We start from the raw sequence: 26,720 nt of genomic DNA on the forward strand, positions 1-26,720 counted from the left end.
AACATGACCTATATCTGTTGAAAAGCCGTATTCTCTGTGAATTTGTCTAATCTTCTTTTAAAGCAGGGTTTCCCCAAGCTTGGGTCTCCAGCTGCTTTTGGACTACAATTCCCATTATCCCTAGCTAGCAGGACGAGCGGTCAGGAGTGATGAGAGTTGTAGTCCAAAAACAGCTGGAGAAATTTGGGAAACCCTGTTTTAAAGCCTTATAAGTTGGAAAAGGAAATGCAAGAAAGCAAAATGGCTGTCCAACGAGGCCTTACAAATAGCGGAGGAGAGGAGGCAAGCAAAATGCAAGGGAGATAGGGAAAGATACAGGAAACTGAATGCAGATTTCCAAAAAACAGCAAGGAGAGACAAGAGGGTCTTCTTAAATGAGCAATGCAAAGAAATAGAGGAAAACAATAGAATGGGGAAAACCAGAGATCTGTTCAAGAAAATTGGAGATATGAAAGGAACATTTCGTACAAAGATTACCATAATCAAGGACAAAAGTGGTAAGGACCTAACAGAAGCAGAAGACATTAAGAAGAGGTGGCAAGAATACACAGAGGAATTATACCAGAAAGACATGGAGGTCTCGTACACCCCAGGTAGTGTGGTTGCTGACCTTGAGCCAGACATCTTGGAGAGTGAAGTCAAATGGGCCTTAGAAAGCACTGCTAATAACAAGGCCAGTGGAAGTGATGATATTCCAGCTGAACTATTTAAAATTTTAAAAGATGATGCTGTTAAGGTGCTACACCCAATATGCCAGCAAGTTTGGAAAACTCAGCAATGGCCAGAGGATTGGAGAAGATCAGTCTACATCCCAATTCCAAAGAAGGGCAGTGCCAAAGAATGCTCCAACTACCGCACAATTGCGCTCATTTCACACGCTAGTAAGGTTATGCTTAAAATTCTACAAGGCAGGCTTAGGCAGTATGTGGACCGAGAACTCCCAGAAGTGCAAGCTGGATTTCAAAAGGGCAGAGGAACCAGAGACCAAATAGCAAACATGCGCTGGATTATGGAGAAAGCTAGAGAGTTCCAGAAAAACGTCTACTTCTGCTTCATTGACTATGCAAAAGCCTTTGACTGTGTCGACCACAGCAAACTATGGCAAGTTCTTAAAGAAATGGGAGTGCCTGATCACCTCATCTGTCTCCTGAAAAATCTCTATGTGGGACAAGAAGCTACAGTTAGAACTGGATATGGAACAACTGAGTGGTTCAAAATTGGGAAAGGAGTACGACAAGGTTGTATATTGTCTCCCTGCTTATTTAACTTATATGCAGAATTCATCATGCGAAAGGCTGGACTAGATGAATCCCAAGCCGGAATTAAGATTGCCGGAAGAAATATCAACAACCTCAGATATGCAGATGACACAACCTTGATGGCAGAAAGCGAGGAGGAATTAAAGAACCTTTTAATGAGGGTGAAAGAGGAGAGCGCAAATTATGGTCTGAAGCTCAACATCAAAAAAACCAAGATCATGGCCACTGGTCCCATCACCTCCTGGCAAATAGAAGGGGAAGAAATGGAGGCAGTGAGAGATTTTACCTTCTTGGGCTCCTTGATCACTGCAGATGGTGACAGCAGTCACGAAATTAAAAGACGCCTGCTTCTTGGGAGAAAAGCAATGACAAACCTAGACAGCATCATAAAAAGCAGAGACATCACCTTGCCGACAAAGGTCCGTATAGTTAAAGCTATGGTTTTCCCAGTAGTGATGTATGGAAGTGAGAGCTGGACCATAAAGAAGGCTGATCGCCGAAGAATTGATGCTTTTGAATTATGGTGCTGGAGGAGACTCTTGAGAGTCCCATGGACTGCAAGAAGATCAAACCTATCCATTCTTAAGGAAATCAGCCCTGAGTGCTCCCTGGAAGGACAGATCGTGAAGCTGAGGCTCCAATACTTTGGCCACCTCATGAGAAGAGAAGAATCCTTGGAAAAGACCCTGATGTTGGGAAAGATTGAGGGCACTAGGAGAAGGGGACGTCAGAGGACAAGATGGTTGGACAGTGTTCTCGAAGCTACCAACATGAGTTTGACCAAACTGCGGGAGGCAGTGGAAGACAGGAGTGCCTGGCGTGCTTGGGTCCATGGGGTCACGAAGAGTCGGACACGACTAAACGACTAAACAACAACAACAAGTTGGTGGCTATTCCCCACACCTTGTGAAAGCAAATTCCATTGCCTGAAGTGCTTCCTTTCATCTGTCCTGAATGTCGCACCATTCAGCTCCTTGAGTTATTACGAGAAAAACTTTGCTCTGTTTTCCCCTCACCATGCATAATTGTGTAAATCAATATCATGTCTAAACTAAAAAGTCCTGAATATTGTAAACTTTACTGGTAGGTGACCTGGCAAACAATATTAGTTGCCCTCCTCTGCATCCAAGCAGGCCAGTGCACAAATATCACTTGCTAGGCCAGGAATATGGGCATGCTTCCAGCGGTGTGTGTCCAAACATACAAACTAAGAACTGCCTAGAGCTCAAGCAAGTGTGTACCGGTAAGAAACAACTTACAAAATCTCCATCCATTGTTGTGGCCTGCAATGTCCATCGTGATCCCTTTGAAACAAAACATTAGAAATTACTTTTAAAAAGCAATTGCAACTAAATATCCTCAGGGTACAGTAAGTGTCTGCAGAATACCAAAAGTATTTGCTGTACTAATAAGACACCTTGTGTCCATGTTGTAAAGAACAATGGGTAAGAAACCGAGTAAGTAATTTTATCAACAATGCCAAAAGGCAAGAACAACAAATTTTTAGAAGCTTTTGCCAGCCTGTAGGCATACCGAAAATAAAAATAACACTCAGCAAATAACTTCTAAGTGGACAATCATAGGTGAAAAATCTGCTGTGCCTTCTCTCACACATAATCACGTACAGTGGTACCTCTACTTACGAATAACTCTACTTACGAATGTTTCTACTTACGCATGGAGCTCTGTCCGCCATCTTGGATGCTGTTTAGATAGGATTTTTTCTACTTACGAATTTTTAGATAGGGTTGCTTTGACTTACGAATTTTTTCTCCCAATGCATTCCTATGCGATTCTACTTACAATTTTTTCCGACTTACGAATGTGCGTTCGGAATGCATTAAATTCGTAAGTAGAGGTACCACTGTATGTTACATCAGTGGACACAGAATTAATTTTTTTACAAGTAAGATTGTTCTGCCTGCTAAAACACCTACCAATAATAATGAAAAGCATTATAACAATAATATTGAAAAAATAAACAGTGCATATCCAACAGTATATCATGACTTAGATGGGGTGGGGTAGGGATAGGAGCTATTTAAACACCTGAATAAATTGTTAAGAATTTTCTTTCCAAAGTTACCTGCTGATCAAAAAGTGCCCAAAACATGGGAAGAGGAATATACAGGAACAGCACTCTTAAGACCATCTTTGTCTGGGCAATAAGTCGTTTCTATAACAAAGGAGTAAAACAAATCATAATAATAATAAAATACCAACTTTTTAAGAATGAGGTTTTCCATATATAGATTAGAGAAGGTAACAACACCCTTCAGAAATACTAGCGACCAACTCAAAGGCTAGGAAAGGAAGTTGTAGAAGCTGGATTTATTAATAGTCCGTTTGGAGAACGGCCCATCCCCTTATCACAAAGCGACCGTCCTGTAACTCTTGATGTACAGGCCATGATCAAAATTATTGGAATACAGAGAAAGATAATCCCAGGCTTAAAATTATGTCAGAGGGTAGTCTCAGCCTAGGCAGAGCCCAAATGTGCCAGAACAATAGGGCTGATGAGATAACACAACTGAGATACAGAATATAGGAAGCACATTTCCAGCCGCGGCCAATTTGGACCACACAAGGAGGAGACTACTGGTTCTCTTTCAGAAACAATGCAGTATCTTTATCTGCCAAAGAATGGATTGGTAAATTAAACACCTGATCTCCTTTGCAGATTAGGCACAACTGTGTCAATTGCATTTATTGATTATGATCTTCTGATTCCCTTAGATCAGTTTAGTGACTTACTGGACATAGAAAGCTGCCTTACACTGTTTAAGGTCTTAAGCAGGCATCCCCAAACTCGGCCCTCCAGATGTTTTGGGACTACAACTCCCATCATCCCTAGCCAACAAGACCAGTGGTCAGGGATGATGGGAATTGTAGTCCCAAAACATCTGGCGGGCCTAGTTTGGGGATGCCTGGTCTTAAGTGATGCTTATGCACAGAGCCCTCTTTATTTTAATTTGACACTAGTTCAAGCACTTATTTAAATCTCTGAACTCTGTGGATTCAGATCTTATTTGAGGACTGTCGCCTTTCCAATCAGCTGTAAATCCCTGTGTGTTCTACTGGACTTGGAAGCGACAGGCAGAGAGATTTTATAAAGAGTTCAAGATGCCAGAAGTCACGGAATCTCCTTAAACTTTGCATTGTTAAATATAATATAAGGCAAATATGTCAAATAAGGGGACAGGTTTTTGAGCTCTCCGAACAGACAAATAGCACAACTTACATCATACTTCTCGCTAGCCCAGTCCAACCAGTGCTCCCTCTTGGGGTATTGCTTGCTGCGATGTCTAAATCTGTTTCCAATAGCAAACTGCAAAGAGACCATTTACAAATGGTTAAACAATGTTGTTGTTTTTCCCCAAATTATTTCACAAATTCTTTTGGAAGGAAAATGCTTCCCAGCTGACCGAAATGCAAAATGAAGCAAAGACTGAAACACTGCCAACAGGATGTGGCAACTGCCATCATTGCTCTCCTCCCCCTCCTTTCAAAGCGTTTACTGTAAACTGTTTGAGCTATTTTAGTTGGTTTATTAATAAAGTTGTTGCATTTTAAATGCAAATGTATTATTTTGTACTTCACAAAGTTATATCAGCAGCGACCTCAAAACCTCTGTTTTCTGTACTATATATGTCTAGATGTAGGTGCTATTGGCAACTGTTTGCTTTTTAAAGATCACTTTTTCACAGTGTTCCAGACAATCTAGATCAGGGTTTCCAAATCATGGGTCTTCAGCAGTTTTTAGACGACAACTCCCATCATCCCTAGTTAGCAGGACCAGTGGTCAGGGATTATGGAAATTGCAGTCCAGAAACAGCTTGTGAGTTTCCCAGGTTTGGGAAACCCTGATCTATATGTTCCTGACAATTCCAGAGTGGCATTTAGGAAGAACCTAGAAGAGTAATTTAAACTAAAACTAGGTTGCTATGTTAAAGGCATTAATCTCTGTTAATCTATCTATTTATTTATTTATTTATTTATCTATCTATGAAGAATTATTGTAGAGACTTATAATGTAATCCTAATGTTTGACTGTGTTCACAACATATCTTTAAAGGAAATTATTTTCCTCAAGTAATTCTGGGCCCTGTATTTCACCCCTCACAGTTACAGTTCTCAGCAGACAAACTGCAGTGCCTAGAATCCTTTGAGAGGAGAAATGTGCTTCAAATGTGCTTTAAAATTATAGTGTGTACACAGCATTTGAGCGGCATGAGCACTCAACAATCGCATTAACTTCAGTTTTAAACTGAAGTTAGTTTAACAAACTATTCTCTCTCTAGGATCAAACTCAGGGGGGAAATGAAAGAATAAATCAATTATTTGATACTTAATTTTGTGACACTTAACAGTAGAGTTGTCCTTGAAAATGCTAGCCATGAACTGTATATTGCTTACCGTAATACATTCAGCAACTCGGACCATTACATTGCCTTGAGGGTTAACTTTTTTGTACATTGTGCTTCCAACTATGAACACAACTGCAGAGAAAAATAAAGAACACCAAGATTTGCTGAGGTTGTAGCAATCTGCGACAGGGCAAGACCGTGCCTTGCAAGGAGAGCATGTACATTACATTAAGTCAAAGTCACAGTCACAGTTTATTTGGTCCACAGGCCATAAACATCAAATACAGTGTAGGTTATCAAGAAAAACCACAGCAAGAAACAGAGAGAGGGAGAAAGTGAGGGATGACACTGCACACAAAAATACATGCACACAGACTGAACATGAGAGAGTATTACAAAACCCATACACAATCAAAAATAGTAAAATGCAAACAATTTGAACTCATCTTCCTTTTAATAATTGTGACCTAATGTTGATGGTTACAGGGAGGTGGAGGAGCCCTTTATTTTCAGGGTTGGAATCTGCCATTAAAACTGATATGTAGAATTCATCTGAGTTTTCCAGGTGAAAAGAACGTATTGAGGAAATAAAACAATAGCTTATATTCCCGTGCAAATTACAATAGAGGGAAAGATATGCAACAACATTTTGACTGTAACACTTTGACAGGGACAACTTCTCAAGTGCCAGAAGGCAGTCTGGTAAATCAAATTTCATAATGGCTGATGAAGTCACTTTAAGATCTAGTACAGAAATCACGGCGTTCAGAGTTTAATACTTTCACAACTTAGCTCAGGTAGGAGCTGTGGCAAAGGAGTTCCTCCTCATTGACATTTAACTCATTTCTCCACCGAAAGCTTCATACAGGATGACACTGTAACTGCCTGTAAGCATCAGCAGGAGATACCATTGCAAAATACAGAGATTTAGGTCTCCACTGGCAGCACAAAGCATCAGGCCTCGTGACTAGTACCTGGATTCAGTAGAGATTGGTCCATTAGAGTGAATGGGACCACTAACCTCAACCTGCCTTCTTACAACTAGTCTAAGGGGTGGCACTGCTTCCAGCTCCGTGTGGCCCTTGCAGAATTAAGCAGAGAGGAGGATGTAGACAAAACTGTAATTAGTTGTCTCTGCTTCTCGTTGGCTGTAGCGCCACCTACTGTTGGTCTCCCCACCTTGTACCCAACCAGTACCAATAGGCACCAACCACCACTACCTGGGTTGCTGAAGCAAAGAGGGAATGTGTGCCACTGAGCACGTAGGACTGGCCACACACCCTTCTTACACCCTGTTTATCCTCCAAATAAAGTCCTATCCTTGTCATCCTTCCACTTTCTTTACAGCTGTTTTTGTTTGCTAACTCTTTCCCCATCTCCTCTCAGTTCAACATAGCATGATCTTGCGTATTCCTTCCCAACGACACATGTTTCATTTTTAGCCACCCCAGTTCTTATCTCCTCTCTCCCACCCACTCCTTCTTCAACACCACATTCCTCCTACTCGCTCTGACAGCTTCCCAAGCATTAATTTAAGAACAGCAGATTCCTGGTGTGTTGCTCCAGAACCTAGTGTAATGTTAGGGTTTGCTCTCTAAAAGTCACAAAACGTTTACACGCTACTGAGCACTCCCTCACTGGAGGAACAACTCTCATATTACAGACTAAGGCTGCAATCTGATGAGGAAGACCTACGCAGATGGGAAGATGAGGGGGTTGCTAATCCTTTCTGTCGAGAAACTGGTCCAGTTGCTTTTACTTTAGCTGCGGAAAAGATGTGGGAGCCTGCCAATTTCAGGGCTGGGTCTAAAATAAGGCTTGCATGGATGTAGATAACTTGCATTTCCATAGGTTATACACAGCTGATCCAGGTAGGATGAAACAAGGAAGTGGGTACCAGAAAACCTATGGGTTCTATCCAACTACGTTCTACTCAGAATAAACCCACTGGAATGGACATAAGCCATGTCCATTAAATTCAGTGGGTCTACTACTCTGAGTAAATCTGATCTGATGATCAACAGAGAGATTGCATCCCATTTCTGATATTTCTATTTTAACAGTGCTACTACATTTTTTCCTTTTTTAAAAACAACAACAACAACCCTCTTTTTCAAAATTGCAGTGCAATTATATTCCTGTCGTTGTCCATCCTACCCTTGCCGCCCTGCAGGTAAAAAACGTTAAAAATCAATGAAGAAAGAGCACGATTGCTCCCTCTGGAACCCAGACTACAACAAAATGCAGCAAATGAGAGTTAAAGCAAATATGACAGGTAAGTGGGAAACGAAAAAGCATTTGACTTACACAGTGCAACGGCCATTAGTATAGCAGGAACACCGAATGCGAGAGGGTAACATTTTTGCTTGACGTGAATTCCACATTCCACCCCTAAATCAAAAAAATAAGCAGTATATATTATCATGACTCTTTCATCGAGCAGAAGCCTGTGTAGGCTACATTTTACCCATCCAACTCTGCCTATTTATTTATTTATTTTCTCACACATATTCAGAGTAACCACTATAGATATTTCTCAGGAGTCTCATTTCAGATTTGGATGGAAGAGAGTAGAGATTCTCAGTGACATATGGAGGCATGCTCTTTCATATATTCAGGATTACACTGAAGGGGAAAGCCCTGTATTTTATGAACATTTGGTACAATGACTTTATGTTTACAAAATCATAATGTTGATACTACTAACACGGGCAAGTTATCCTCTCTTTTTCCAGCCAAAAGATTGTACCTCTGGCATGCATGCTGTTGTTTAGTCGTGTCTGACTCTTTGTGACTCCATGGACCAGAGCACGCCAGGCACTTCTGTCTTCCACTGCCTCCCGCAGCTTGGTCAAGCTCATGTTGGTAGCTTCAAGAACACTGTCCAACCATCTTGTCCTCTGTCGTCCCCTTCTCCTAGTGCCCTCCATCTTTCCCAACATCAGGGTCTTTTCCAGGGAGTCTTCGCTTCTCATGAGGTGGCCAAAGTTTTGGAGCCTCAGCTTCACGATCTGTCTTTCCAGTGAGCACTCAGGGCTGATTTCCTTCAGAATGGATAATTTGATCTTCTTGCAGTCCATGGGACTCTCAAGAGTCTCCTCCAGCACCATAATTCAAAAGCATCAATTCTTCGGCGATCAGCCTTCTTTATGGTCCAGCTCTCACTTCCATACATCACTACTGGGAAAACCATAGCTTTAACTATACGGACCTTTGTCGGCAAGGTGATGTCTCTGCTTTTTAAGATGCTGTCTAGGTTTGTCATTGCTTTTCTCCCAAGAAGCAGGCGTCTTTGAATTTTGTGACTGCTGTCTCCATCTGCAGTGATCATGGAGCCCAAGAAAGTAAAATCTCTCACTGCCTCCATTTCTTCCCCTTCTGTTTCCCAGGAGGTGATGGAACCAGTGGCCATGATCTTAGTTTTTTTGATGTTGAGCTTCAGACCATATTTTGCACTTTCCTCTTTCACCCTCATTAAAAGGTTCTTTTGGCATGCATAGGCCCTTTTAAATGTTCCTAATGATGGTCTCCTTACTACACAGAGCCGGTGGCTTGCATCCAACAGGACCCTGCAGAAGTGGAACGAGATCTTCGCCTGACAAAAGAGGTGTGTCTCCATTTTATGCCTGGCAAATCTCCATGCTGCACCACACACTTGCTGAGAAGTCCCTTCACCCTCCAGAAATGCCTTTTTGGGTGGTGGGGTGGAAATAAGGAATTGTAGAGAGGAAGCAGCAGTGGAAATCTGTTCATGCAGCTCAGTGAATGGGCCAGAGGCAGAGATGCTCATAAGGAAGAATCCTACCTATAACACAATGGCATAACTCCTGCTGTGTCATCACTAAATGGCACCACTGAAACATTTGTGTACACTTTTGCCCAGTCTCCTTGCCATCATTTCTTAAGGCTGCTCACAGACAACCTGTTTTCTGCACAAAGTTTCTAGGGAGGTTAGACAACACAGGCTATTTATTGGGAATTCACTTTGATTTGTTTTGGGGAGGTTAGATGACATTGTGGCAAGCAAGTTATCTCACGTTTTCCAGTGCCGTAACTTTCCTTATCGCTAAAAGTCTAAATTTGTAGGGAATTTGATACTTGCACAACCTGAATTTGGTGGTATTTGATTGAATCCCATCTAAAAATACCATAATTATGCGAATCTAATCTAGCTATCGAATCTAATGCGCACCTCAGTTTTCAAAACCTTGAAACCCAAAAAGTATTATCTGGCAAATGTAAATGTGCCATCAAATCCAATGTGCACCCTAATTTTCGTGACGTCATTTGGCCAAAAAAAGGTGTACATTACATTTGAGTAATTACAGTTGTAGCAGTCTGGACACACCCTTAGAACCCTGACCCTGATGTTGGTTGGTTAATATTCTCCCTCTCTCTCACACACACATTAATTAGAAAAGCAATTTTTACCTCTAAGAATTGGTGTGATTATAGTAGAAAGAAGGCTTCCAGCATTAATGGACAGGTAGAATATAGAAAAGAACCTATTTCTTTGTTTTTCCTGAAATACAAAGGAGAACATTAGTGTAAAATATCTTTTTGGAAGCCTATTTTTTGAAAAGCACAAAGTGCAAAGTAATTGCTACTTCAGCTAATGGTCAGAGAATAATGGCCAAGTGTTTGACTGTGTGGGCTTTAGTTTTTACAGTATATGCTCATATATGCTGGCATCTGTCTGCCTCAGGAGACAAATGTCCATCTGTATGTGTGTGTGTGTGTGTGTGTGTGTGTGTGTGTGTGTGTGTGTGTGTATACACACACACATCCATACATACATGCAGGGCTGCTATAAAAAAAACATGCTTTTGCAAAACCACCATGATAGATTTTAAGAAGCAAATTCTACATTTCAATATAGTGTTGTGACTCAGGTGGATTATTATTATTTGGACAAATCAGGGTTAATGGAACCCCAATGACTACAAACTGATACTCCATAATAGCCATTGGTAGAACTGCCTACGTCTTATGTTAGGGAAATTACAGGGAACTAGGCTAGGAAATGGTTGGAGAAAATTTCTCATCTTCATACATTCTCCTCCCGCACAGCAATACTCCAGTGAGATGGAGAGGACAAGGTAGGTGCAAATGGAAACAACCAACAAAAACATTTTCAGATATGAGTTTTAGATGGAACAATGAGAAGGCAAGCTCTCTGGAAAGTGCCTTTGCGGAGCTGCCCGTCTCTGGAGATCTGATGTGGCTCAACCAGTATGTTTGTAAATAAGTTACAAAATGCCGATAAGCCTTTAGCGACCTTCCTCCAAATAAAAATAAAGCCCAAGTTAAGTGCCAGGAACTTCTTACCTGATGATCCTCAAACTGGTCTCCACCAAAGGCTGCTACACAGGGCTTGATTCCTCCAGTTCCAAAAGCAATAAGGACCAAACCAATCATAGAGAAAGAACTGCAATAGCAGAAATAGATTAATAGTTGTTGTTTCAGTTTATTACCCACCCTTTAGCATAAGGTCCCTGGGTATGCTACAACTATTTTAAATATACAAATATGCTCACAGCAAAGAATGCTCTTTTAAGAAACTGGGTTGTGTGCTGGTAGGCAATCCAAATGTAACAGAAGTAAATGTGAACATGCTGAGTTTCTCCATAAGTATACAGATATATAGGGTGGAGAGACAATAGATCTGGGGCCTAGCACAGAAGACTCCATGCCTGAGCTCCTTGAGTCATGACCTAATAGTGCTTCTGACCCATATTGTTCTCTGGTTTGCTGTTGCTGATTCGCTGAAAGCAGAAGTTTTTCCTCATTTTGTATGTCTCTACTCTGACAAGAGAACGTCTGCTGACCTATGGTGCCTCAAGGGGCAAAGGTTAAAGTTAGTTTTCAACTGAATCTCCATGTTGTGTATCTGGCAATAGGTCTTCAGGCATATGCCATTATTTTTCAAGCAGGTGACAGGATTATCTGACAGGATTGCAGAGATTACAAAAGTTCCACGCCAAAAGCAACACGTCTCACACAGTTTTCAAGGCACGAACAAAATATGATAATTGAAGCACTTCCTCCAAAGGATAGCTGCAGCTTTATTGAGATAGCAAAAATAAAGCTCCTTGGACTTTGCCATGTGATAGGAGTCATATGATTATGCAAAGAAAGGAACAAAGGCTGCAACAGTTCAAACCACAGTAAACAGAGGATCTGTGGGTACATTGAACCGCTCGATTCCAATTTGCAATTACAAGGAGAGCAGAAGTAACTGCTGCAACTTACATGGGAATCGCAACATTATCTACATGACCATCCCCGTCTTGATCCAGCAAATCATGTATGGAGCCTACCGACAAGACCGCTTGCCCAACTGTGTATACAATCGACAAGGAAATAATGGTCCTGTTATGAAGAAAGCAGACAAAAGATGTATTTTTAGTGACACAATCCCTTTATCTTTATTGAATATGCTGCATTTTGCTTAGACAACTAAAGCATGTCAACAAAGAGGTGAGCATGTTGTTGTTGAACATGAGCACTCCATGTCCGTTCAACATTTGTTTGCTGCACTACTTCCATGCTCAGGATCCTATTTCGCTCTGTATGTGAAGACAATATACCAAATGTGTAAAGTACGGTGAACGATTAACTGCTCAGTCCTATCAACATCTGCTCAAAAGTAAGTCCAGTTGATTTCAAAGGGGTTTAGCTCCAACTAAGGGTAATTCCACAGTTTAACACAGGGGATGGCCCTCCAGATGTGCTTGGACTTCAAGTCCTATCAGACCCAGTCAGCCTGCCCAATGATCAAGCATGATGGAAGTTGTAGTGCAACCATATCTGGAGGGCACTAGGGTCCTGCTCCTGCTTTATGGTTTCACTAAGGAAAGCAGCAACATATGTGCAGCAACTGTGTTTGCTAAAAAAATTGAAATACGCATATGCCTACGCATATCCCTGGGTCTCAAAATTTCTATGCACCCAGAGCAGTAGGCCTTTGTGCAAAACCCGTTTTCTGCTTTCAGATTGCAATGGCAGCATTGCAATTTTCTTCAATTAAAAGAAAAAACATCTAGGGATTTACTAGAAGGTAGGAAAAGTACTATCATATAGCTAGCTCAAAAAGAAAATGCAAAACACAGCATTGACTAAATTCAGGAAGAGAGACTTCTTTCCTCAGGAAAACATTTCAGGAAGACTGGAATGTGCCTTTTGGTCCATCTAGCTTTGTGTTGACTTGACAACACCGACTGGCATCACCTCTCCAGGTTTTCCTAGTCCTACCTGGAGAAGCAAGGAACTGAACTTGGGACCTTCTGCTTGCAATGTGTTCTACCACTGAGCTACAGCCCTTTTCCTGACCTAGGTGAGTCATCATGTTGGAAAAAGGGATAGAAAAATGTGCTGATTATTATTTGTAGGTTATTCAATGCTACAGTAATGACAGCATGACCTACAATGTATTGCATCTTACGTAATTGGTGCTGTCCAATTTGTACATGCAACAGGTATCACCCATGGCATCTACTCTCTCCCACAAAACTGGAACGCCCAGTCTAACTGAGTAGAGAGGAACTTCAAGGCATGCTCCTAATCACCCAGGGTAAAACTGAGCAGGGACTGGCAACATGAGACCTGAACATTTCTTAATTGTTGTGGCCAACCTCCCTGATACTCATTATAATAGTTAACAAGCTCTTGTACACATCCTCTCTCTGATACAATTGTTTGGCAATCTACACTTCAGTTTCTATTTGTATAAGATGATAGATAGATAGATAGATAGATAGATAGATAGATAGATAGATAGATAGACATAGACATAGACATAGACATAGACATAGATATAGATATATATATATAGATATATAGCATTCTTTTTTTTTAAAAAAATAATCTAATACATTTTATAAGTAAAACCAAAGGATTATGCCACATCCCAAATGCACAAAACCAACAATGATACATGCCTGAGTTGCAAACTGAAATGTGGAGCTTATAAAAAGGTTTTACAAATACTATTAACTACTAAGTAACTAGTCTCATAAGACTTCAAAGGTTACATAATTTCATTTCCATGTAGGAAAGAAAACAAAACAAAGTTACAGCTTACTTTAAAAAAAATGCATTGACCTAGTTTGCATGTCATGCTAATCCAAACTATGGCTTAGCATTGGCATGCAGCCTTCAGGACTCAAAGTTTCAGCCACCTTACTGCTTCTTGGTCATTCTGCCACTGTACCAAACTAAACCATGGTTTGGCATGTTGTCTGAATCTAGCTTTGTGGTTTAGGTGCCCTGGATAAACCGCAAGCCATCAACCATAAGACAAACCCTAGTTAAAAGAACTCATAGCTAGTCTGGTTTCAGACAACACACTAAGGCTACATATACACATTCATTATTTAATCAATGAAGATTAGCACTTGTTTTTTTCCCCCTCTATGAAGTAAAAATGCAATCTAAATCCATTGCAAATTTTGCCCATGAAAAGTGCTTCTTGAGAAACTGGTTTCATTCTGAAAATACAAGCTCATAGCAGATTGCATCTACACTGCCCCAGTGTGTCCTTTTGAAAATCGATATATGCAGCGTCGCCATATACTAAGAATGCAATCCCCATGTCCTGCTTCATTCACTTGGGGCACAGAGGAAAAGACACAGATAACCTAATCAAGGGCAGGGTTTTCAAACTGTATATCGAGTAATCACACCAACTCTTGTGAATGGCAGGTTCTAGAATCGACCTACATTAAAAGCAGCATGTTGAGGGCAAACATGAATGATTTCAAATTTGAGGGAAGCTACATTTTTGTGCTGCAAATTGATTACTGTTTATGCAGCCTGCCAAGCCATGGCTTCGCTCAGTGCAGCAACAAAACATCCAGGAAAGAGTAAAAGCAGCTGCCCTCTCCTCTATGGAAGCCTGCATATTTGGACATTTACATGACAGCTTAGCATGATGGGCTTAGGCCAATGCCTACATCTTTATAGAAGCAAAACAAACAGAAATTCAATATCATTGTCTCCATCCCAAGAAGAGATGGATTTCTGCCTGCCTTGCTGTTGTCATTAGCGCACAGCATCTGCCTGGAGGTTAATAGGGAGAAGTGAAGCTCTACTTCATCTTAGTTTTAGACCAAAGCTTTTATTAGCTCCACAAAAGCTCCTTTCCCCATCTTTAAGACGTGTGTGTATATGTAAAAAGGTAAAGGACCCCTGGACAGTTAAGTCCAGTCAAAAGCAACTATGGGGTGCAGCACTCATGTCGCTTTTCAGGCCAAGGGAGTCGGTGTTTGTCCACAGACAGCTTTCCAGGTCATGTGGCCGGCATGACTCAACCGCTTCTGGCACAACAGGACAGCGAGAGCACACAGAAATGCTGTTTACCTTCCCACCACTGTGGTACCTATTTGCACTGGCATGCTTTCGAACTGCTAGGCTGGCAGAAGCTTGGACAGAGCAACGGGAGCTCACCCCAATGCACGGATTTGAACTGCTGACACTGGAAGCTGTTGGGACCCCAGCTACTCACCCCATTAATTTGCCTACAGGCATCTATACATATAAATTAATATGTGTACATTTTATATAAACTTTGTGCCTAGAGTTCTTTTAAGTAATGCCCCTTCAAATGAAACAGCTTGATTCTCTTCACGCAATTTAGATGCATCTTCCGCAGAATTATTCTGGTATTCTAAAATTGCACTCACTTGAACTTTCCCAGCCAGGAATCAGCTACAAGTGCTCCAAGGATAGGTGTGAGGTAGCAGAGGGCAACAAATGTGTGGTAAATGGCTGTAGCAAGATTGTCGCTCCAGTTGAGAAAATACTTGAAGTAGAGCACAAGCACAGCTATGGAAAGAAAACAAGGAGAGTAATTAGGGAAAGGAGGGAGGGGAGGAAGCACTCTGCCGCTATAGCCACAAGCATCCAGCAGAAGTAAAGGCAAAAATCACCTCGCATTCCATAGTAGGAGAATCTTTCGCAGAATTCATTGATGACTATGAAGAAGATGCTGAGCGGGTAGCCAAAGCAACCAGGCTGGTGGAATAGAAAATCAAAAGAAGATTAGCATCAATAATTAGGACATTTCATGGGAGAGGTGGCAAATGAAATAAATAATACCACAGCACAACAACATAACAGAAACAGATTTGGCTGGAGAGGAAAAATCAACAACACAACCACACTTATTTCTGCAACAAACAGAAAATATGGATTCTTTCACTCACACACCTCTTAGGCATTGCTCCTCATATGAATATTTGGAGAGCAGAGTCCAAGTTTGAGGGGACCCACCTCAGTGGGCCTCCTCCAGGTGACCTTGGGTCAGCATCAGACAGCTGAGTCCAAGAGCAGCCATGTTAATTTCCCACAATGTAGCCCATTGTGGGAAATGAAGATGGCAGCCCCCAGATCCAGATAATTTTCTAAAGGGGAACATAGGGGGTAGGAAGAGCGGCAGGCATCAGCCCATTGGCTGCTGCCCAGAGATGTAGGGCTGATGTCAGGCATTCTGGATAAACTAATGACTGAGGCTACAATCAAACCCATTGGTTAAGTATACTAAAGCCTTTCTTAAATTATTTCAATAGGCCTGAACGTGTCCAACTCTGAGCTAGATTGTGGTAAGAGAATGTACTTTTTTCTGGAATCTGTGGGCAAGTATTTTGCTTGTTGGAAAAATAATGCAATTCCTCCCTTGACAGCCCTGGTAATTGTTTTGTTTAAAAAGAAAAAAGAAAAAAAGGATAAGCTACAGAATACTAATTAATGGAAAATTATAAGACAATTTTTTTACCTATAAAATACTGTGACTGGGTTTTTTTAATTAAATATTTAAATCCCATATTGTGTAAACAACTGGAGGATCCCCTGTTTTGCCACACCCATAATTTTCACGATACTTTCTAAGGCCACATGCCAATGTACGTGTTAGGTTTTGCATGGTTAAGCCTGTGCCGGACATGAAACATCAGAGGAGTTACAAGCTTGCATCAATACAATCATGTTTCCAGAAATTCTGGTACATCAAACAATGATTGCATTGCTTAAACGTTAACTGATAAGCTGAACAGGTATTGGCTGTCAGGAATTGTCACAGCGTCCTTCCTCATCCATTACAGTAATATGAAAAACATGTGGGCAGGACCCAGAAAATGATGTGAAAGTGTGAGGTGCAGTTTCACCCCTGGAGCAAGGCTGGCCTAGAGGCCTAGGGAGTAGCTGGATTGGAAACAAACTATCTACACATGCTGCTCTGAACTTCGTAGGAAAATATCGTGACATGCTCGTCTAACAAATACAATTTAGATTTGTGGTTGCTGCTCTGTTTGTTTGGTTCTAAGTAGCCTTTTCCATTCATTTCCAGATACATAACAGTTAAATGTAAAACAAAACTAAATTGTGTTTTTCCTTGAGTCACAGATTCACAGAATTGTAGTGTTGGGAGGGTTCCCCAAGGGTCATCTAGTCCAACCCCCCTGCAATACAGGAATCTCAGCTAAAGCATCCCTGACGGATGGCCACCCAACTTCTGCTGAGAGACATCCAATGAAGGAGAGTCCACAACTTCCCAAAGGGAGACCGTTCCACTGTCAAACAGCTCTCACTGTCAGAAATTTCTTCCTGATGTTTAGCCAGAATCTCCTTTCTTGTAACTTGAAGCCATTGGTTCAAGTCCTACCCTCCAGAGCAGGAGAAAACAAGCTTGCTCCATCTTCCATGTGACAGCCCTTGAGATGTTGGAAGGTGGCTATCATATCTCCTCTCAGTCTCTTTTTTTCCAGGTTAAACATATCCAGCTCATTCAATCTTTCCTTACTCCATTAAGGTTTTTAAAGATGTGTTCTATTGCTTCTAGGAGAGCATTGTGCTTAAATGTCAGCAAATGTTTAATTGAAGAGAACTGCAGATATGTGGAGCAATCACCAAGAACAGCATCTTATCTGTGCTTGCCACTCACTCCTGTAGTACTGGAGGCACAAACAAGAAGCTTTATAAATCATATAAATAGTAATGGGAAATAGTGATGGAAGCAGTTGCTCAAAAAAATATCTAAGTTACTTAAGACTTTCTAGACATGTTCTAGGCAGAATTCAAGTGTACTTGCAACACAGGCACATACACAACCCACCCAAACTAAAGCTGCCAAACTGTGCAGCACAAACACTTACCGAACGGCTTCGAGGTCCTGTATTTTTCTCTGCAATAAGGGGTGAGGGGAATGGTGGAGAAAAAGCAATAAGTAGCCTGAATAAATTTAATAGTAGAATGAGCACATACATTATTTTAATTTACTGGTGAGGAAATTGGATTTTAGCCACATTTTTGTATAGAGACATAAGGACCAAAAATGAAATTAAGGGCCTATGAAATGCATGAAATATGTAAAATATGGCATGCCATCTATCCACAGGTTCCATATCATAGGATAAAAAGGTGCAAAATATTAAAAGATGCAGAGGTCTATTATAAGTAGACTTGCTCATAATTCGCACATTAATCTTGTAAAATATGTGGAGCACATCACATATTCATGTGTAGTATTCCTACACAGCAGAAATAGCACACTTTTGAATGTGATCCACCAATAATCAACTCTAAGTAATCCTCTCTATCGCTCCCTTCAGCCAACTCACTGTGGCTTCCACATGATCAAGAGCTCAAAATCTCTTTGCCTTAAGAAATGTGCAAGTATTTATGCCAAGCTCATATTCCAATATCTATTAAGAGGTATAAGCACATACATGTACATACAAAATTCTTAACCAAGACTGAATTCCCACCGTTTAATTTTGTATGTAACCAAATATCAGCCTTGTGAATTTGCCAATTTGCTTGAGACTCACTCCCCTGCACCTCCACTCCAATATCTGAAATGGTGCCCAGTAGAATCTACTGCAGTTGCCATTAAAAGAAAATCCCATTTTTAAACAGAAGTTACAGAAACTGGAGAACAGATCTGATTGGTCTTCCTGACCTGCTAATGCAATATAAGTAGTCATCATATGTGCAAAGTTCAATGCTCTCTGCTTTAATTCCAACTGCAGTGATCCCACCCTTCCCTATTTTCATTAAACCTTTAAATTGTTTGTTTATATTAGGGATTTCAATTTTAAATAAGTGATAGCTGATCAGCGTTGTTGATGCTGTTGTTTCTGATCTTGGGCTACCTTCCCAGGTTGATGAGCCCCACCTGCCCCTCACTTCCCTCTACAGCAGGCACCCCCAAACTTCGGCCCTCCAGATGTTTTGGACTACAATTCCCATCATCCCCGACCACTGGTCCTGTTAGCTAGGGATCGTGGGAGTTGTAGGCCAAAACATCTGGAGGGCCGCAGTTTGGGGATGCCTGCTCTACAGCATTTGCAGAAACCACCTTCTTGACTGTTGGACCCACTATTGGTCTCATCTGCTAAGTCCACCAGGGGATGGAAAATAAAGGTGTTTTGGCATAATAAAATTTAATAAAATTTAAAATTAAATTAAAGGAAGATGGTTGTATGGACACGCAGCACACAGATTATGATGCACTTTTCACATTTAATGTGTGATATTTGGAGTGCAATAGTCCAGGAGTGGTCTGCTCCAAGGAATGGTCTCCCCTTTTTATCCTTACACACTTGGTGCTTCAGAGATATGTACAATTAATTATATAGCCTTGTACTGGACACTGTGCAGTTTCTTATCATTGCTATCCCTTGCCATACATTGGCCCTAATCCAACTAATGATAGCAGTTATACTTAAGTACCGCTGGAATCAAACAATGGGTTTTCATTAGTTAACGGTGATGAATTTGCCCTTAGAATTCCAATGTCTTAAGTACAGGTAATATGTACCTGTGACAGAATGACTTCTTTGCTTCCTGAAAGTGAGACCTCTAAAGCAGGGTAGCAAACCTGTGGCACTCCAGATGGCATTAGGCTCCAATACTCATTGGGGATGATGGGAGTTAAAGTCCAACATCTGAAAAGCCATGGGTTAGCTACCCACTTCTAAAGTTTCTCAACTTCTGGCTAAATTTGCCCATTGTAAATATCATGGGAATAAAGAAATTAAAGTATATGTCCCCTCGGGCTTTTAAAAGTTTGCATGACTAATGTCAGCACTTATTGTGCTACTATGTACCCAGCTTCATTATCTTGAAGATAAGACTCTAGAACAAGAAGGATTTGTACTTTAGCATCCTGATTTGTGAAATAAGCATATTTCTATCACAGCTATATTCTTGGTTGTAAGAGAAAGCTATTGCAGCTATTAACATGTGGTCCAGAGTTCATAAACAACCAGCTGTACTGTTAGCTAATCTTCAAACATAACACAGAAGCAAAAAAAAAAAAATACTTTGCGGGACTAAGGACCTACTCAGACGCAAGGTGCCCATTGGAAAAAATGTGCTATTCTGTTTCCATCTAATTTGGTCCATGATAAGGTAGTTCTGTACATCCCTTCATAGATGCAAGAACCAGCTTTTGCATGAAGTTGCAAAAACTGATAAAAACAAACAGCTGGAACACACTTGAGTGATAATGCAAAACTGATGGTGCTTAATAACTCATGTGCATCCTAAAAGGCAAACTCTGATTTTCAGATAATGGGACCTAAATGTACAATAAATGTTTCAAGCACACAATCACCTCTTCTACTTAAAACAACAAAACAAAAGTTTGTTCCTGTGTACAAAGGAAAGATACATCACTGATTGCCAGTTTCCATCTTTACCACAGATGAACAGTTTGCCTCTGGAGTGAATGGCCTTTTCTGCGCTTGCAAATGGAAGTGTCAATATTTGAACATGCACAATATGAATGAGTGCAACACTACTGCACTGATACGGGAAATTCAGGATGGATTTAAGTATTCCTGTGCAAATGGATAGAATTAGCTACAAAGGGAATAGCAATGGCATAGTGTTTGCTGTTACCAAGATCAGAAAAACTAATTTCTAACTTTGTTAATACTAAGACTGCCTAGTTTCTCTTTATTCCTGTTACAATTAGCAAGGAAGCTGCAATTTCACCTAAGGATGGAGACAGGCATGGGTAAAAGCAGGCATCCTTGACCCTCAGGAGATGCAGATCAGGTTTGTCATGCCTCTTCTCAGTAAGCCTTGGTGTCTGGTACCGAAAAGAGCCTGATTTAAATGTTTACTACCTTCTCCCACATTCTCTTTTAAGACTCTGATTAGATGCAGATTCATGATGTTATTGCCAAAGTTTCAATCCCCACTGTGCTTTGTTTACTATCTAGTCTGATTAAGAGTTCTGGAGAACTCAAAAGCTTGGACACTATATCATGGTGTTTGGGTTGGCCTAATAAAGGTCTTTCCTTGACATGGACTTACATGTAGTAAGTCCATCTAAGCTCAGTGGAGATTCCTGCTTTAAAAGTATTATTTAGATTGTAGCCTTAACTCAATAGTAAGGTAAAGGTAAAGGTAAAGGGACCCCTGACCATTAGGTCCAGTCGTGACCGACTCTGGGGTTGCGCGCTCATCTCACATTATTGGCCGAGGGAGCCGGCGTATAGCTTCCAGGTCATGTGGCCAGCATGACAAAGCCGCTTCTGGCAAACCAGAGCAGCACATGGAAATGCCGTTTACCTTCCCGCTGTAGCGGTTCCTATTTATCTACTTGCATTTTGACGCGCTTTCGAACTGCTAGGTTGGCAGGAGCTGGGACCAAGCAACGGGAGCTCACACCGTCACAGGGATTCGAACCGCCGACCTTCTGATCAGCAAGCCCTAGGCTCAGTGGTTTAACCACAGCGCCACCTGGGTCAATAGTAATATGGTCCAAATACTTCTCTCTCTGTGCACATGTGGAGACACACACACACACACACACCATGAAGGTACACATTCTGGTTTTTAAAATACACACTGCATCTGTTTAAAAATATTATTAAAAAGTATTTTAAACACTAATGATAAGAGTTAATAAAAAGTATGTATCACAAGAGCACACCTTGAGACATTTGGTTGCACTTCTAAAACCACATACATTGTCAGAATAGGCTTCACGGGACACAAATGAGATGTCTTTTTGGAGTCAATTGAAGCTAAACTCACCCCCCCCCAGGGTTGTCAACTTGTGGGTGGGGTGGGGGAAGGGAAAGAAAGACAACCTAGGTTGCTTTGGCCTCTTTCTCAGAGTCTTGTTATGCAGAAACCATCAGGTTTACCTTTTTGCTCCATGGCTAAACATTACCACCTATTTATTACAGGAGGGCTAGCTGCTCTTAAAGGAGCAGCAACAGGAGAGTTGACAAAGCTATTTGTTACAAAGATGAGGAATGAAACTGATTCTCCACCCCTTCCCTGTGGAACACAGTGACTGAAACAAGTGTCACTCATTTAATCTGAGTCTGTTTTGCAGCTGTGAAGTGCATAGGAGCCCTCCCAGGAAAAGGTGGTAGCAGTTGCATGTACTAATAGCTAATTATCTTAAGACCAGCACATTAGCCAGAGAACAAGTTAATCAGCCCCAATTTCTTCAGTTGGCTATTTACTTAACCCTTCTGTTTTCATGTCAAATCAGTATTTGTGTTGATCTTTTTAGAAAAACAACTCACTTAACTGAAAGTATAAAGGAACAAGAAATAGCTCTCTCTTTAGTATCCATATGAACTTCTGAATATATGAATGCCAATGACCTAAATATGTTGATGTGACACACCCCTTTTCTGCATTTCATTATAGGCTATTGCCTCTAAGTGCAAGAGTGAGTTTAAACTTGATGCGCCCAAGCTCTGGTGAAAACTGCAAACCTGTATTTGGAAGTACCGGTAGCTGCCAGAGAGCTATGTAAATACTGTACAAGGAAGAGGAATGTTGTGACACCTTGAAGACTGACAATAGATTATGATGACATGAGTTTAGGAATAGGAAGCTGCCTTATATCAGGGCCTTTGCATAAGAAGCAGTGGTTCTGCCTTTGAGCTTTGTGGACCAGAGTCCATTGAATGAGACTCTAATCTGGGAAAGCTATAAACCTGTTAATCTTTTAAAGGTACCACTTATGTGAAAGGAAGTTACTAGATCAGAGGTTCCCAAACTGTGGTCCACAGGCTTTATTCAGCAACATGTCCTCATTAGGCTAAATATTCACATTGAAAGTAGCAGTAAAGTGTCCGGCATGGCACATTGCTATTGCTACAACAGGCGGATAAGCAATTAAGTGGCCCTCCAAAAAAACTCGGCAATATTCAAGCAGTTTGGGAGCTAATGTACTGTCCTAGATTTCAGAAGTGCAAGCCACCTCTCCCGTCACGCCTCCAGGCCTCTAAGAAGCACGCCTGGCTTTAGACTGCACGGTGCTGGACTCCAACTCCCTTCAGCCATCAAGCCAGCATGCTTGGTGGCCGAACATTGTGGGAATTGTAGATTCATGGAATTGTAGGGACCCCGATGGTAATCTAGTCCAAGCCCCTGCAATGCAGGAATCTTTTGCCCAACGTGGGGCTCAAAACCACGACCCTAAGGTTAAGAGTCTGATGTTTTACCGACTGAGCTGTTCTTGTGGGGGCTCCAAAGCACCGTTCAGGCGCCTAGAAAGCAGAGTAGCTCCTCATTGGAAGAGAACCGAGCGTCAACCGAGGCCAGCAAACTCCTCTCGTTGCCCTTGGAATTGGAAGCCTGCACTTGCCCGCAGACAACCTGAGCGGTGGCTCGCTCAGAAATGAACATTTTTGTGGGGTGTCTCTCTTTCTCCCCGCCCCCAATGTCCCAGGGCCACTTCCGCGCTGCTCCCAGGCTGGCATTCGAGAGTCCTTCTCACGGTTTCAGCGAACGCGCCCACGCACCATTTCAAAAACGTTTCCCGCCTTCACCCCCCAAAGTATCTTGGGAACCGTAGTTTGGCCCCTCGCAAGAGCTGCAGTTCCCAGAAAGCTTGGCAAACTACAGTTCCCAGGATTCTTGTTTGGGGTGGGTGGGAGCGTGGAAAGTCAGGTTATATATACATTCTTGGGGATGGGAGAAGAGACCTGTTAGCTGAAATGGGCCTGAGTCAGAACACGGCGCTCGTAGTTGAAGTCTTCCTCTCAGTGCCTAGGGCTGCTCACGCCCCCCATGGCTCGCCCCCCCCCCATAAAGGCAACTTATTCATTCAGGGCGCGCGGGAACGCTTGGTAACATGGGCACCCGCATAGATAGACGGCAGTTCGGACGGTTGTGTGGGAAAGGCTCTTTCAGCGGGTGCAGCTTGCAGGAGCGCACGGCTCTTTCCTGCCCGGCTACCTCTCGCCTGGCAAGGAGAGCGCCCGTCTCTTCTGCCTGGAGTTGGTGTTTGAGCAGAGGCTGAGCAGGCACCGGACGAGGATGCTGCTTGAGCGACATCGTGCGCTGCAGGTCTCAGCCCTCGACGACTGCAGCCCTGTCATCCTATTACGAGCGGCTACCCTATTACGACTCCCAGGAAAGTGGGTATATAGACGCGCGCAGACGCATACACGCGCACGAACACCGGGGTCATCAGCTCAGGGCTGCGTGCGTTTCCCGCGTGCGCCGACGCGCGCAACCCACACAGGTGCCTCGGCTGCTGCAGCGCCTGGCGCCAGCCCTTCCCACATACGTACCCATCGGGGCGCCCGCGGATGGTACTGATGGTCCTGCTGAGGCGAGCGAGCGCACGCTGCGGAGGGAAGGAGGACACGGACGGGGTTTTGTTCTTTAAAGCCTCTGCCCCTGGCCTGGCGCCAAGTCCTACCCCCACTTACCTGGCTGGGTCAAGGAAGCTGCAGAGGTGGTAGGCGGAGAGGAAGCTGGATCATGGGCCGCCCTCGCTCCCGAGAAGGAAAACACACGCGTGCCCAGAGAGAGAGAAAGGGAGGAACCGCTTTTCACCATCACCACAGAGACAATTGGCAAAGGCCATTGCTGACCTCGCCGACCCACTAAGTTACAGAAAGAGGGAGGGAGGCTATCAAAGAGGAAGAGAGATTTGGTCCCTCTCGCAGGAGTAGAGAGGAGGTCCCCACGCCACCACCTTTTTCCTTGGCCTTTACTGGCATCCTGGTAGAAACCCAACAGGTGCCATCGCTCCTTCTCTCTCACTGCACTGCCAGGACACGACCTGTTGAATTTCATGCAGAGATGGATCCTGCCATGCAGAGACTCCGGTGGGAGAGGGCGGGGGTGGGGAGAGAAGTGCTTAGCTGTAGGAGCTGAAGGGTTCTAGGAGGTGTATAAGGTGAAACAGTTTTAAAAAAACAAAAAAGACTAGAAGATGGAGAAAAGGAATATTTTAGGAGGAGGTGGAGACACTGGGGAAATGTGCTTGTGGCAGGAGAGAGGAAGGGACTTAAGAAAGGGGGTGGGAAACTAAACCGAAGGATTAAAAGGTATGTACGAATATTGGGGGGGGGGATAATAGAAAGCCCTCCCCCCTCCCAGCTGTTTTTTTTTAGCAGCACCACCTTTCATCCTGCCTGAAAGTAACATGAGCTAGAAAATGCATTGGGCAAACACAGAAGAAAAGGTAACTGATAAGAAATGCGGATACCTAGGAACAATGGGTGTACATTTATATAATCTATTTAAGCACTTGAATTATATATTTATAGGAACAGATTGATATAGTTTGATACAACAGCATTTCTTTGCATTATTTGTATTTGTGTATGGCACTAGTTGAATTTTCTGCTTTAACTCTAATAATAATAATAATAATAATATTTACCATAAGGGTGGATCTCAACAATAAAAAACCTGTTTTCAATAACAACAAATTACTACCACAAGAGTAGGGTAAGCCCTCATACACACACACACACACACACACACACACACGTATGTCAATAGTAACTTACCTTGATTATTAATACATTTCTGGATTACATTTTCAGGCATTCATCCTAATACAACCGGATATATGTTGAAGATGGATCCAAACATTTTATTGTTATGGCTGAAAGAAACATTGTCTGGCTAAGATGTTAAACTCTCTTGTTATGGGAAATTTGTTATAGAATTGCAATTCCAATGTCTGTAGAATACATTAAAAGGAATGTTGCCGAACAGGAAAACTACAACAGAATTATACCCAAATTTATTCAAAAGTAAGCCTCACTATGTTCCATGGGGCTTACTCCCACGCAAATGTGCAAAGGATTGAAGATTATGGTTAAACTTCTAAATACTGGGGAACTTAAGCTGCACGGAGACTTAACTTTTGAGATAAATGCGCCTTTGTTGTTGTTGTTGTTGTTTAGTCGTTTAGTCGTGTCTGACTCTTCGTGACCCCATGGGCTATAGCACGCCAGGCACTCCTGTCTTCCACTGCCTCCCGCAGTTTGGTCAAACTCATGTTCGTAGCTTTGAGAACACTGTCCAACCATCTCGTCCTCTGTCGTCCCCTTCTCCTTGTGCCCTCAATCTTTCCCAACATCAGGGTCTTTTCCAGGGAGTCTTCTCTTCTCATGAGGTGGCCAAAGTATTGGAGCCTCAGCTTCAGGATCTGTCCTTCCAGTGAGCACTCAGGGCTGATTTCCTTCAGAATGGATAGGTTTGAATGTGCCTAGTACTGTTGAATGCGGCTAGTACTGTTGAATGCGCCTAGTACTGTTAATTCACATTAGAAATGGTTTGAATGCGCCTAGTACTAGGTTTGAATGCACCTAGTACTGTTGAATGCGCCTAGTACTGTTAATTCACATTAGAAATGGCCACATCTGGTCTCAGATTAAAGAAACAAATGGCTGAACTGTAATAAGTAGTAAAAGTAATATTGTAAAGGTTTCCAGAGGGGGTAGCCATGGTAGCCTGTTGCAAGAAAAACAATAAAGAGCCCTGTGGCACCTTGATTAAAAAAAATGGCATAAGTTTCATGGAATAGAGTCCACTTCAATGTTGCAAACTGTATTTCTTTTAATATACTACAAAGTAAACTTCTGCTGATTGGAGGCAAGTGGTGGCAGCCCATCTTGTGTCTGCATTCTGAAGCAGTTTGTCTCTGGATTAAGCTGCAGGTTATCTAGAAAGTGTTTCGTTTCGTTTCTTAAAAAAAATGTTTTGCTCACATTGAAATAGTCTTGGTAAGTTGTTGCAACCAGTACACAATCTTAACTAGCACTGCTTAATTTTTTTCTTTTTTTTTCTTTTTTAAAGAAAGCTTCTG

At 42.1% G+C, this 26,720-nt stretch overlaps 1 protein-coding gene across 2 annotated transcripts in view; it reads right to left on the reverse strand.

The window, feature by feature from the left end:
* Positions 1-24,466, reverse strand: part of SLC15A1 (solute carrier family 15 member 1) — a 38,050-nt gene extending 13,584 nt beyond the window's left edge. Inside the window, exons 1-12 of one of the 2 annotated variants that reach the window (XM_088667543.1) lie at positions 24,322-24,466; positions 17,776-17,804; positions 15,556-15,640; positions 15,310-15,451; positions 11,879-11,998; positions 10,955-11,054; positions 10,058-10,148; positions 7,934-8,017; positions 5,676-5,758; positions 4,501-4,587; positions 3,346-3,435; positions 2,519-2,563 (exon numbers count right to left, since the gene is read on the reverse strand). In XM_088667543.1, coding sequence (XP_088523669.1) covers positions 2,519-2,563; positions 3,346-3,435; positions 4,501-4,587; positions 5,676-5,758; positions 7,934-8,017; positions 10,058-10,148; positions 10,955-11,054; positions 11,879-11,998; positions 15,310-15,451; positions 15,556-15,640; positions 17,776-17,804; positions 24,322-24,451 — 1,086 coding nt within the window. In that variant the 5' untranslated portion in view covers positions 24,452-24,466. The other variant, XM_035114363.3, reaches the window with a different exon arrangement.
* Positions 24,467-26,720: the final 2,254 nt, after the last annotated feature.

Source organism: Zootoca vivipara, chromosome 4 (genome assembly GCF_965207765.1).
Source record: "Zootoca vivipara chromosome 4, rZooViv2.hap1.1, whole genome shotgun sequence".
NCBI lineage: Eukaryota > Metazoa > Chordata > Lepidosauria > Squamata > Lacertidae > Zootoca > Zootoca vivipara.